The 14236-nt window shown below is 35.5% G+C and overlaps 1 protein-coding gene across 1 annotated transcript; it reads left to right on the top strand.

The window, feature by feature from the left end:
* Positions 1–12915: 12915 nt before the first annotated feature.
* Positions 12916–14236, top strand: LOC139814812 (uncharacterized). The gene is made up of 2 exons (XM_071781313.1): positions 12916–13767; positions 14149–14236. Exons 1-2 carry the CDS (start codon positions 12968–12970, stop codon positions 14234–14236), a joined length of 888 nt encoding a protein of 295 aa, XP_071637414.1. The 5' UTR covers positions 12916–12967.

Raw genomic sequence — 14236 nt, 5'->3', positions numbered from 1 at the left:
AGTAAATTATAGCTTGCGCCTACGAACATTGTTGACAAATTGTATCCTCATTATTGGTACACGTAATATTGTGACGTCACTAGAATTCTGCCCGACTATTGGTTCTCCCAATACCTATTAATTTTGCGTTACTTGTTAACTCACTATGTATATTTTGCGCTCGTGTTTTGACATTCGACTCGTCTCTCCTCTGCGATCTCCTCACATCATTGTTGATTGCTGTGCCGACGGGATCGTTTAGTTTCGTCGTTTACTTTTTAAACTGTATATTACTCTGTATTCCCTGGTTCTCAGACCGATTGGTGAGTTTCATAAGATTCTTTTTCAAAATTGTTACTTTAGCCTGACATATTTACAGATATGGATCTTTTACTCTGTGTTTCTGACCGTTGAATCATGAAACTCGCCATAGGGAAGTGAGAACGCTCTAATTATTGCAACGGCTGAAGATGGCTCAAAACTGAGCCGAAACGTATCGAACACTGTTTGGAATGTGAAGAGAAATAATAAATTCTATTGAATTTACGCCCCAGGATCAGCGTCTGACTCTTACTGCCCTGACTTCTCATTTATTGAACTTTTGGGGGTCCTTATTTATGATTTACATATTATTTTATTTTTTAGACTTTTTTGTAATTTTTCAATTTTTTTATTTTTACTCACTCTCTCACCTTCTATTTCATTTTGTTTTATTTTGTTTGATTCACTCTCAGTTACGTTCTTTTACCACTATTCACACACTTTTACCACTATCTTTATGTATACATAAAGTAGACTATAGTCTACTTTCACTATCTTTATATAGTTTCCTTCATTCTCATCGATTCTGGATCATTTTTCTAATTTTATTGCATTTTACTGCTTTATCTTCTCTCATTCTTTTTTATTTTTACTTGTTCTCACCCATAATGCTTCATTTTCGCTCATTGTCTTCTCTTTATTTCTTTTATTCTTTTTTATCCTCTCTGATTCTCTCTGATTTTTGTTCATGTCCTATAATTCAATTTTATCTTCCATCTATTCCCTTGAATTCATATCCTGTCGTCTTAATTTTGTCTCTTTTCGCATTTTGCAGCCATTTTTCTTATTTTCACTAATTCTCTCTCTTTCGCTCTCCCTCTTCCCCTTCTCTCTCCCTCTCCCCCTCTGCCTCTCTCTCTCTCTCTCTCTCTCTCTCTCGCTCCCTCCCTCCCTCCCTCTCTCTCTGTCTCTCTGTCTCTCTGTTCCTCTCTCTCCTTTTTTCTGCCTCTTGTCTTTTTTCTTTTCTTTTTTTCTTTTTTCTTTCTTCTATTTTTTTTAACTTATGATACCTTAATCATAAATAATAAAAAAATTATATATTACATAAAAAACGCTGTAGCCATCTTCATCGTTGATGTGATCATGATTTATAGCATCAGTTATATCAATTATTATTGTTTAAAAATTTAAAGAAACATATTTGCTTTTTCTTGTCATGCGATAAGTCAACGTAAAAAAAATTTTTTTTAAATAGGACGGATTTAAAAAAAAACTAAAACAAATAAAAAATAAAAAAATTAACAAATAAAGAAGCTCTTAAATGTATGAAATAATACTTTTAAGAATTTCTTTCAATTTTTTGAAATCGGCGCCAAATTAATGATATTTTTAATAGCGTTTTTCATTGGCAGTGCGCACTCAGTGCACATTAAAGCCGTTGTATACTGATTTAATCTCTAATATTTAAAGTAAAATGCAAATATTTCGACTCTCTGATAAAATACCCAATACATATTTTACCAAATAGTATAATAAAGAATATTGAGGATTTCATGACTTAACCCGTTCATATATTAAACATACTTTACGTTAATTTGTGTGTACGACGGCTTTAATGTGCACAGTGCGCACCAGTTCCGCAAAAAAAAAAACACTAAGTATTCCTTTCAATTTTTTGAAGGCGACGTCAAATTGATTTAGTAATTATTAATTTGGTGCCGACTTTAAAAAATTGAAAAAATACTTAAAAATATTATTAATTTGGCGCCAACTTCAAAACATTAAAAAGAATTCTTAAAATTCCTCTCTATTATTTCATACCTTTTAAAACTTCTTTATTTTTTAATTTTCTTCATTCTTTTTAGAGCTTTTTCGAACGGTTTTATTTAAAAAAAATTTTTTTTTTAATTCATACTTCTTTAGTGCGTTATTCAATTGATACGAATCAAAAATAATAATTTATTATTTGCTTGTAAATAATGTAATTATTAAGTATGCATAATTTCCTTACTGCTCCGTACCCTGATGTTCTAACGCGATATTTTATGTACTAAAACTTTCCGGAGCGAGAATTGCTCTACAGTGAAAACCGAAATCCATACAGTAGTTTCAGAAAAAATCGTAAACATATCCACGTACATCATACTCGCCGAATTGAGAACCTCCTTTTTGAGAAGTCGGTTAAAAATAATATATTTAATAATTTATTTATATTTAATTTTTTATCATGAAATTAAATTTTACACGTGACTGTTATGTCACATAAAAATTGATATATAAATCTATTTAAAAAAATAGAAAAAACAATTAAAATTTTAAAAATTGCTTAAAAATTTAAAAAAATATATAGAACTGACTTAAAAAAACTAAAAAGTAAAAAAAATAAAAAAAATAAAAAAGCTATATTTTTTTTACTTTTTAGAGCTTTTTTGAAGTCGGTTCTATTAAATTTTTTTTTTATTTTATACTTTTTTAATGCTTCATTTATTTAATATAATTAAAAAATAATATATAATCTTTTTCAAATATTACATATCTTTCTTCTTCTTTCTGCACTTTTTCAATCAGTATCTCCAATATTTTTGCAATATTTTAACCATACAGAATAATTCAATCTGTTTTTGTTACATATAAAATTTTATTGCATTGTCTCGTATATTCTCCTTTGGTTTTGATGAAGGAAAAACTCCTCATTTCTAAACTCGCGCCTGAGCGCTAGGCTCTACGAGCGCTGCCTGACTTATGGGCGCTATAAGCGCGCTGCCGATTGACTTATAAAAAAGGCCGATAGGGGGTCTTACGACCAGCGTCACCGCCAGCGTTACCACTCACTCTCGACCGGCATTCGTTTGTATACGCATGTGTAGCTTGTGATAATAAACTTCTCAAGTATTATAACTTATAACCTGAACAGGTTATGGGCCCAGACCACGCAATTGAGAAGTGAACGAAAAGTATTGAGTGAAAAATGGAAGCAACGCACTTGAAAATCGAGAAGCTTCGTGACAAGGATAACTGGCATCAATGGCGGTTTGTGATTCGTACTCTTCTAGAGGAAGATCAAGATGTTCTGGATGTCTGTGAGGGCAGGCTCGTTCGCCCTGGCGCCGATGACCAAGATTCAGCAAACAAGCTGAAGAAATTCGAGAAGGCAGACAAAGCCGCTCGAAAATTGATTGTCACGACAGTCGAGAGGAAGCCGTTGGATTTGCTGTTGAACTGCACTACAGCGAAGGAAATGTGGATGAAGTTATCTTCGGTGTATGATTTAAAATCAGATGTCGCTTGTTCAAAAACAATTTTTTGAGTTAAAGTGGGACTGCAGTGAAAGCGTTGCGCATAATTTATCGAAGCTTGAACAGTTGGCGACGAAAATGAAGAGCCTCGGTGGTGAGATTCCAAACTCGATGATTTTGACACGCGCTTTCGGTTCTTCCACAGAAGTTTAATCACTTTCACAGTGCGTGGGATTCCAAAAGTGATACGAAGAAGACCTTTGAAAATTTGACGACGCGATTAATGAACGAGGAGGTTCGGCTGCAAAAGCAAGAAAATCCCGAGGAGACGACGGTTGCTTTATTCTCAAAGTCAGGATCGCGAAACACGTCTTCGAAAAACAACAACAAGTCGAGACAAAAGGGACAATCGACAAAAGAAAAAGGTGTTGTGTGTTTTTCATGCGGACAGCGAGGCCATGTAAAAAAGAACTGTACGGGCTGTTATTCTTGTGGATCAAAGGGGCATATAAGGAAAAATTGTCCAAAACAAAGCGAGAAGACAGGGACGCGAGAGGAAGCAAATTCTGCGGAACAAGATGGCGGAACGACCAGGCAGGCGTTTCTCGGAAGCAGTGGCGCTGCTGTAAACGATTTCTGGGTAATCGACTCGGGCGCATCAGATCACATGACAAGACGACGTGATTGGTTCAGTTTTTACGAAGAATATGAAAAACCGTTGACGGTAAGAGTTGGAAACGGAGACGAGATTCCAGCCTACGGGAGAGGTAACATTGAAATCGAAACTCTTGTGAATGGATAATGGATTTCGGGTGTCATTCAAGATGTTTTGTATGTACCGTGCTTAAAGCGAAATTTATTTTCTGTAAAAGTCGCAGCTAAGAAAGGCGTGAATTTTTCACTTACGGATCGTGGTTCACGTTTTGAATTAACTCGCGGCGAAAAGATTATAGCGACGGGCTCAGATAACGGTGATTTGTATAAAATCGATCTGCGTGTTTTAATAGCGAAAGAATGTAATATTGTCAGTAAGTTTGATAAAATTGATACTGTAAAATCAAATGCGGATACTTTGCAGTTATGGCATGAAAGGCTGTGTCATCAGGACAAGAGACATGTTAAAACTTTGTTAAAAAACATGGGTATTAATGTTTTAGTTGTAGATGATTTCTGTGACGGCTGTGCTTATGGCAAGTATCATAGGTTAAGTTTTCATGATAGAGTTGAACGTGCGACGAGAGTTCGAGAGGTTGTACACACTGACGTGTGTGGTTCTATGCAGCAGGAATCACTCGGTGGTAAAAAGGTATTCACTAATTTTTAAGGATGAATTTTCGGGTTTTAGAAAAATTTATTTTTTGCGTGAAAAGTCAGAAGTTTTTGAAAAACTAAAGATGTTTTGTAAAGAGCTCGAAAATCAGTTCGGTGAGAATGTAAGGGAAATTCACAGCGATGGTGGTAAGGATATATATAAATAAGAATGTTAACAGTTTCTTAAGTAGTAAAGGTATAAAACACAGTGTGAATGTTCCTTATACTCCACAGCAGAACGGCGTTGCAGAACGGGATAACAGAATCATTGTTGAAGCAGCACGATCGATGATATATGCGAAACCAGATATACCCTTATCTTTGTGGGCGGAGGCCATGAATACGGCAGTATATGTCATTAATAGAACAGGTCCGACTAAGCAATCGGGAGGAACTCCATATGAGTTGTGGTTCGGTAAGACAGCTAATATAAGTAATTTGAAAATTTTTGGAACGGAATGTTTTGTTCACATACCGAATGAGAAACGGAGAAAACTTGATAAAAAGGCAGAGAAAGGATTTGTAGTTGGTTACATTGAGGACTGCAAGGGTTATCGAGTATATATACCAGGCTTAAAAGATATAGTTTTGAGTCGTGATGTTTTGTTCAAAAAGGAAAAGGTAGTTCCTAATCAAATCGAAATAAAGAGCGGGGGAGAGCAAAATGACACATACGATTCTGGGATTCTTTATGATAAAGATTTACAAAAGGACGAAAAAGAAAAAGAGACACAATGTGATTGTGAGACAAAACCTGTGCAGTCTTCAAGTAGTGACAACTCAAATGTAAGACAATTAAGAGATAGAAATAAAATTAAAAAAATAGAGTTCTATGGTTCTCCAGTTTCATATTTTACTGAGATGCTGCCTGAAAATTATAGCGAGGCTATAAATTCTAATGATAAGTGTAACTGGGAAGCAGTTATGCATGACGAGATAGAATCGTTACTCGAAAATAAAACGTGGATGCTCGTAGAAAAACCAGAAACGAAAAAGATTTTAAAGAGTCGTTGGGTTTATACAATTAAATCGAATCCTGATGGTTCGAAGCGACATAAAGCTCGTTTAGTTATAAAGGGCTATTTTCAGACGGAAGGGATAGATTATAAAGAAACGTTTAGCCCAGTAGTACGTTTTGATACGGTAAGAACTTTATTGAGTGTAGCGGCACACGACGGATTAAATCTTGCTCAATTTGATATTAAAACCGCTTTTTTATACGGATCTTTAAAGGAAGATATATACATGTATCAACCCGAGGGTTTTAATGATGGAACGGCACGTGTATGCAAATTATTAAAGAGCCTATATGGGCTAAAGCAAGCACCAAGGTGTTGGATAGAGCATTTCACGAGTTTTCTCGAATCTTTTGGTTTTTCAAGGAGCATAGCAGATCCATGTTTTTACATTTTTAAAAATGAAATTGGTAAAATGTTATTGGCCGTTTATGTAGACGATGGTCTTTTGGCTGCAACCAACAAACTGCTCATAGAGGGGTTCTTCCTTGAGTTGCGTAAGCATTTTAAAATAACCGAGACGAAAAATGTAACGAGTTTCTTTGGAGTGGAAATCGTTGAGTTGCCAGATGGATCTATTTTTATTAACCAAGAAAAATTCGTTAGAAAAATGTTAGAGAGATTTAATATGAGTGACGCTAACATAGTTTCTACTCCAATTGAAACTGGTTGGGACTTATCCAGTCCATGTAAAGTAGAAAAAGAGATTCCGTATCGAGAAGCGGTAGGTAACTTATTGTATCTGCAAGTAATTAGCAGACCAGATATTAGTTTTGCGGTTAATATTGCGTCTAGAGCGTTAGAGAATCCTAGTATAGCACATTGGTCGCTTGTAAAGCGTATTATGAGATACCTAAAGGGTACTGCGGATATAGGGTTATTGTATTGTAAAACAGGTGGCTTTGAAGCATATAGCGACGCAGACTTTGCGGGTGATCGAGAGACTCGAAAATCGACGTCTGGTATTCTGTGTAAAAACGCAAACGCAGCGATTGTTTGGCAGAGTAAACGACAACAATGTATCTCTCTGTCTACTACAGAATCCGAATATGTTAGCGCTGCCTCAGCTGTTAAAGAGAAAATCTGGTTAAAAGGCTTGTTGGTTGAATGTGGAGATTGCGATAACGAGGGATTTTGTTTATTTATAGACAACATGAGTGCAATAAGATTGATTAAAAACCCTGAATTCCATCAGAGGAGTAAACATATCGACGTAAAGTTTCATTTTATACGCGACATGTATGAAAAGGGTGTGATTAATGTAAAGCATGTTAGTAGCGATGAGCAAATCGCAGATATTTTTACTAAGGCTTTAGCAAAACCGAGATTTATAAATTTACGTTGTAAATTAGGATTAATCAGTAAGGGAAATATTAATAAGTCGTTTTTGTAAAATGTTGAGTTTTAGGGAGAGTGTTGAAGGAAAAACTCCTCATTTCTAAACTCGCGCCTGAGCGCTAGGCTCTACGAGCGCTGCCTGACTTATGGGCGCTATAAGCGCGCTGCCGATTGGCTTATAAAAAAGGCCGATAGGGGGTCTTCCAGCGTCACCGCCAGCGTTACCACTCACTCTCGACCGGCATTCGTTTGTATACGCATGTGTAGCTTGTGATAATAAACTTCTCAAGTATTATAACTTATAACCTGAACAGGTTTTAGTCTGTGTAATTCCTTACCTGTTGTCGTAATTATCCCACCTTTAGTCATTCCTCTTATAATTTTAAAAATTAATGGTGTGTAATTCTATTTATCTTTACTTAAGCTGCGATCCATTTAACATTACAAATGCTCTTCGAAGTATTCCTCTTCTCTTTTCTTTCAGTGAAGAAAAACGAAGAAGATGAAGAAAGGTTCAAAGCATTTGTAGCATCAAATGGACCATAGCCTTAACATCTTGTTCCTAATCTTCTACTTTTCTTAACGTTTTACATTCGACAACTGTACTTATGTAATATGTACATACATACATACATACATACATCTATACAGGTGTTTCGTGTTTCCTAATAAGTGGGAAGTATTGTAGTGGTAGATTCAGGACACGAAAACAATAAAAAAACATAAACATATTATATGTCCTATTTGACCTTATTTCCGAGTTATGACCATTTCTGTGCTCCAGTACTTAATTTACAGCTGCTTACATTCGTAGGAAGTGTTTGAAATGGTCATATTTGGTTTATATTTGTAAACAGTACTCGATATCTGCAGAATATTTCCTGACCTTGTTGATTTTATACATTCTATTAAGTAAATGCAAGTAAATTATTAAATACTTCTAGCAAAAAAATAACGTTTCTAAACTCTTAACGAACTTTCGCAAACGCGCACGTAAACGTCAAACAAACATTCATGAAGATTCTTCTTATTTTAACTTCTTATTTTTGCTAGGAAAATAATTCCCGAATGGGTCAACGTATCAACCTCTGGTTTGAGCCAAAATTTTTCGTATTTTATGCTCTTTTTAACGATATACAATATAAAAGGTTCCATTTGAAATTTTTAAGGATTTGGAGTTCCCTTAGGGCAATCCCTTGGGGAGACGACTCCCAATCCCCTTAAATGAGTTGCCCCTCGAAATGATCAAACACGTATTTCGATATTTTTCATAATTTTAAGCCATTTTTGAAATATAGATGGTGGACACTTTTTGTTTGCAGACCCTGTATATATATATACATATATACAGGGTATGTTATTTTAAATACCCCAAACAAATATCTCGAAAAATATGGAAGATACGAGAAAACGTTTCAGACAAATGTAAGATATCAAGGGGCACAAATAAATCAATCATTGATGAAATCAATTTTCGAAAAAATCGAATCTTTAAGGTCACATCATAAAGGTCATCTCCATTTTTTAAAATGGAAATTGTATGATTCTTTCATAATATAATTCTTCTTATTATTCTACATATAAAAATTTTAGTTAGTTATAATTAACAAATTAATAGTTTACATATTTATATATTTGTATATAAGGTGTGCCATTTTAAACGCCCCAGACAAATATCTCGAAAAATATGGAAGATATGAAAAAACGTTTTAGACAAAAAATGCATCAAAGAGGACAAATAATGATAAAACCAATTTTCAAATAAATCAATTTTTTAAGGTCACATAAAGGTCATCGCCATTTTTTTTCATAATATGATTTTTCTAATTATTCTTCATATAAAAGTATTAAGATAGTTGTAAAGAAATTAATAGTTTACAAGATATTTCATATTTTATTCTGGCACATTTTGGCGAAATATAAAATACCTCATAAACTATTCATTTTTTGGTAACTGTACCTTTAACACTTTTATGTACAGAATAATAAAATGAATCAATTGGTGTAAAAAAATTGTTGCTTGGCAAAAAAATTATGTAATTTGGAATATGCAACCACATGTCTTTCTTGAAAATAAGTAACAATGTGTTTTCTTTACACCAACTGATAAAAATGTTGCATTACAAGGAATAAAAAAATGCTAGTATGTTTATTCTATACATTCTTAGCTATACTATAATTTTATAAAGAAAGTGAAAGTATTTACTATAATTATGTTATTCCTTATAAACAAATATACTAAAACCTTATAAACAACATACTAAAAAGTTACATATGGATACATCCAAAACATTTTTTATTATAGGGTCTCTGGTATTTTTACGCCACGCGGGGTTTTACGCCGCAGATGTCAGAAAAAATAGAAGGAATGAAGTTACTTGCTCGCAATTATTCTTTTATGTGCCTTTATGCTATATTAGTATTGTGTTGTAATTTCAGTTCTTTATTGTTAATATTAACGAAACTGTCGTGATTTGAATTGATTTCTCACCGTAGTAAGAAGCGCGATCTTGTGTTACGACCTACGTAAAATAATTACTGTAGGGAATGTAAAAAGTTTAATGGTTATTTCATGATACATAAGTGTAGAGGGATAGTAAATGATGGAATACAGCAAAATACAAGTGCATAACTCTTGTATTTTTTGTTTACCTTAATATCTTGTATATCCCTCCTGTGTTTAGGATATACGGCAAGTTAGCATGCGGGATTTAGGCCATAGTACGGATACTTTGTAAAACTCGAAATCTCCTGTGTTCTTTTTCCTTCTCTTTTTGGATCGTATAACAATAATAATCTTTAATGCACCCCTATCGTTCTTCTATTTTCTTTTTAAATTTTTTAGTTTTATAATTTGTTTATCTTTCTTTCATTTTAATAAACTTCTTACACACATTTTATAACTTGTTATGAGATTTTATTGCCTTATTTATAAACATTATTTGTAACTTTTTATAAGGCTTACATTTTACCCATGAATGTCATATAATCCACCCTTCTAGGATATATGGCAAAAATGCAAGTGTTTCTAAGTTTTTTTTTATTAAATACAAAGAATCAATATTTTATGTTTCTAGTAGTGGACAGTATAAAATTTTTATTAGTATAATTCATTTGCCTTAAGCATAGTAAATAGTACTCGATAAACTAAGTTTCCCTTAGCTGTGGCGTATATACCGGAGTTACTCTATTATATGTTTTTGTAAACAGATTGAAATCAAACTGCAAGTAAATTATTCATTATTATCTAACGCCTTTAACGTTTAGCATCGACTCGTTATCTGTTATTAGTTTAAAGAAATTAACAATTCGTCACTTTTTCCCTCTTTCTCTTACATAATATATGTACCATGTGTATTATAGGTACAATTAATAATAAAAGTTTTGATCTTTTTAATTCTAACAATAATATTAATTAATAGTAATAAAAAACATAAATACAGAGTATTCTAAAAGTTAAATATGTAGTATAACAGCACAATTCCTTCGAAATTTTCAAATTTTAAACAAATTTGTCGCTCATTATATAATTATAATTAATACAATTAAAATATCACAATGTCGGCAAGTAAAGAAATGATAATTGAAATAATAGTTTATGAATATACATTTATTTCCTATCTCGTCCTCTCCCGCCGCTTTACTTTTTTTCAGCCCTATCAGCACTCTCTCTACCTCTTCCCATCCTATCCCCTCTCCTTTCTCTACTTCTCCTTCCGCCCCTGCTCTTCCTCCTCTCCTTCTCCTAACCTTCGCTTGTATTCCGTTCCTTCTAACATCTCCCTTAAGTATTCATCCCACTCCTCTATTGTTATCTCCTTATTAATTTCTACTCTTCTTCTCCTTTCCTTCTTTATTACTTCCCACATCTGCTTCTCTGTTCTCACCTCTTACCTCTTCCAGAAGATTCCTTTTTTTTTTCCTTTTTTCTCTCACACATTTCTTTATACTCCTTCTTTCTTCTCTTATAATCTTCTTTATATTTTCTTCCTCTTTTCCAGTCTCTCAATAACTTTTCTACCTTTTTCCTCTTTTTCCTACAGTTCCCATCCCACCATCCTCCCTTTTCTTCTTCCCCTCTTTTTACTCTTCTCATCCATTCTTTCATCTTAATTCTTTTTGTCAATTTTCGACCTCTTTATCTATCGCTCCCCTACCTACTTCTATCTCCTCCGTTCTTCTTCTAAACTTCTCTCTTGCCTCTTCCGACCAGTCCGTCTTTTCCACCCACCTCTCTTCCTCCGCTATTGTTCCTCTCCTCTCACCACCACCCCCTTTGTCCACCCGTACTGCTACTGATTGGTGATCCGAATCTACCTCACACCCCACCTCTTTCTCCTGTAAATTCACCCCTCCTTCTCATCTCCCTCCTTTGCTCCATTTATAATTCCCCACCCTTCCTCTTCAACCCATCTAATCAGCCCTTTCCCCTGCCTATTTATCATTTTATCTTTCAATTTTCTTTCAACTCCCTCTTCTCCATCCTCCAGCGCTCCTTTCTCCCCTGTTCTCGCATTGAAATCGCTCCTCATTATCCATCTCTTTTTTCTCCCTTCCTCCTCCTTCACCGATTTTATCGTACCCATTATCATAAGTTGCCGCTTACGTAAACTATTGCCAATCTCCATTTTTCCTTCTTTCATCTTACTTCTCTAATCATTAAACCCTCCTCCTTTATCCATTCTTCTTCCCCTTCTAACCCCTTTCTGACTCCCATCATTATCCCACCTATTGCTCTCCCTCTTCTTCCAGCTCTTTCTTCCTTTACACCCTGTATCCTCCAGTTGAACTCCTTTGGCACGTTATTCTTCATCTTCTCCCGTTCCTCCTATTTCAGCCATGTTTCCACCAACCCCACGACATCCCACTTTTTTATCCTTTCCTAAAACCCTTCCTGTTTTCCTTTCACTCCCGCTACATCTCAAAAGCCTATCTTCCTTTTTGTCCCTTCCCCTCCTCCTCCCTCCTGCATTCCTTTCTTCCCCCTCCCCCCTTTTTTTCCTCTCTTTCACTCCTTTTTACTTTCCACACTCTACTCTCTCTGACTACTTTCCCCCTTCCCCTCAGCCGCACCACACTCTCTTCCTCCCTAACACTCCCTCTCCTCCCTCTTCTCTCCGCCCTCCCATCCCATCGTTTCTCCTCCCTCCTCACTATCTTTCCATTTCATTTTTCTGACTCCCTCTCTTCTACTCTTTCCTTTCTCCTCTGTTCCTTTTTCTTCCCCCTCTTTTTTCTTGATCCTCTCTCTCATTTCCCCTTCCATCTATCAGGACTTTTTTTTTCTCATCCCAACTCCACCTCTTCCCCTCTATCCAAATCTTTCCGTACTTTACCCAATCTCTCCTTCTATTCCTTCTCTCCTTCTCAGCTATCCTCTCCAGGCTCCATTGCATTTTTCTTTGATGCTTTCCTTCAAGGTCATGTCATTATTTATTCCTTCCATCCTCCCTTTCAACACATTCTTCTTCTGCATTACCTCTCTTTTTCTTACTCTATCTTTTAACCTAACTAAAACCATCTAATAAAGATCCCACGAGAAAACTCACTAACAGCGTACGCGATTTGTTAACAAGATGGAGTAAGTCGGATTTCATCTCGAGATCAACTCACAAACGGATTTTTACTAGTGACGGAGTGCTATCGCGAGCCTATGGCCTCCCGAAGATCCACAAACCGAATTGCCCGTTTCGACTGATAGTTTCGTCCTTGAACAGTCCACTATATGGCTTGGCTGCTTTTCTTCACCGTACAATACACGAAAGCCTCCCGGCCGCTCACAGTCATGTCGCTAATAGCTTTAAATTAGTTGAAAGACTTTCAAAAATGCACATAAGTGACAATTTTGAACTAATCTCACTTGATGTAGTCTCGCTTTTTACGAACGTACCGGCAGAAATGGTCCTAGACAGCATTTGCGTTAGATGGCACTTAATTTCTAAAAAATGCAAAATTCCAAGATCTGAATTTTTGATAGCGGTGAGATTGGTTCTAAATTCAACTTTTTTCACGTTCAATAGTATAATTTACCAACAAATTTTCGGCTCACCAATGGGCTCTCCTTTTTCTCCCACAGCTGTGGATATAGTTATGCAGGACTTAGAAGCCAGGGCCCTCGCAACATTAAAATACACACCCCCATTTTTTGTGCGATACGTCGACGACATTGCTCTCGCAACTCCTTCTTCCTCACTGGACCACACATTGGAGGTCTTCAACTCCTTCCATCCAAGGCTCCAGTTTACTATGGAGGTTGGGGAGGGTGGGAGGTTGAACTTCTTGGAAATTACAATGATTCGTCGAAACAATCGGATAATATTTGATTGGTTTCATAAACCAACGTTTTCGGGCAGGTACTTGAGTTTCATATCTCAACATCCTGTTTGCCAGAAGAGAGGTACAGTCATAAGTTTAATTGATAGAGTTTTTTTGTTGTCTCACCCATCGTTCCATTCAAAGAATTTAGAATTAGCTGTACAAATTTTACTTAATAACTGCTACCCGCTGAATTTTATTTTTAAAATTTTCCATGAGCGCATTAAGTCACTCATTGACAGAGTGCGTTCTGGGACAGATAGATCGCCTGAGGTGCAACCTGAAGAGGCGGCGTCCTTTTTCACGATACCGTATATTCCGCATATTAATGACCAATATAGAAATATCTTAAAAAATCATAAGTTTAGGCTATCATATTATAGCCTGAATAAAATGCAGAATTGCATTAAAGCACATAAGGACGCCCTTCCGAAATTTGCACATAGCAACGTAGTGTATAAAATTAACTGTGGGGACTGTGATGCTTCTTACGTGGGTCAGACTTGTAGGCAACTACAAACCTGAATTAAAGAACATCAGGCCCACGTAAGAAGAAACACAACCAGCCGCTCAGTAATCACGGAGCATAGATTAGAGTTTGGTCATGATTTCGAGTGGAATGCGGTTGAAATTTTGGACAGCGAACCATATATCAGTAAACGGTTAATATCTGAGATGATATGTATTAAAAGACAGAAGAATGGTCTGAATATGCAGACGGACATCGAGGATTTACCCGAGAACTATCTCGATGTGATCGAGGGGCTTCCAAAAATTTGA

Source organism: Temnothorax longispinosus, chromosome 6, assembly GCF_030848805.1.
Source record: "Temnothorax longispinosus isolate EJ_2023e chromosome 6, Tlon_JGU_v1, whole genome shotgun sequence".
NCBI lineage: Eukaryota > Metazoa > Arthropoda > Insecta > Hymenoptera > Formicidae > Temnothorax > Temnothorax longispinosus.
This window is presented reverse-complemented; position numbering and strand designations above follow the sequence as displayed.

What these genes read in the sequence shown, in the direction of transcription:
- LOC139814812 (XM_071781313.1), top strand. Translation starts at nt 12,968, where the DNA reads ATGCACATAAGTGACAATTTTGAACTAATCTCACTTGATGTAGTCTCG. An exon ending in GCGTCCTTTTTCACGATACC is followed by an intron (nt 13,768 to 14,148) that starts GTATATTCCGCA and finishes ATGTATTAAAAG; the next exon opens with ACAGAAGAATGGTCTGAATA.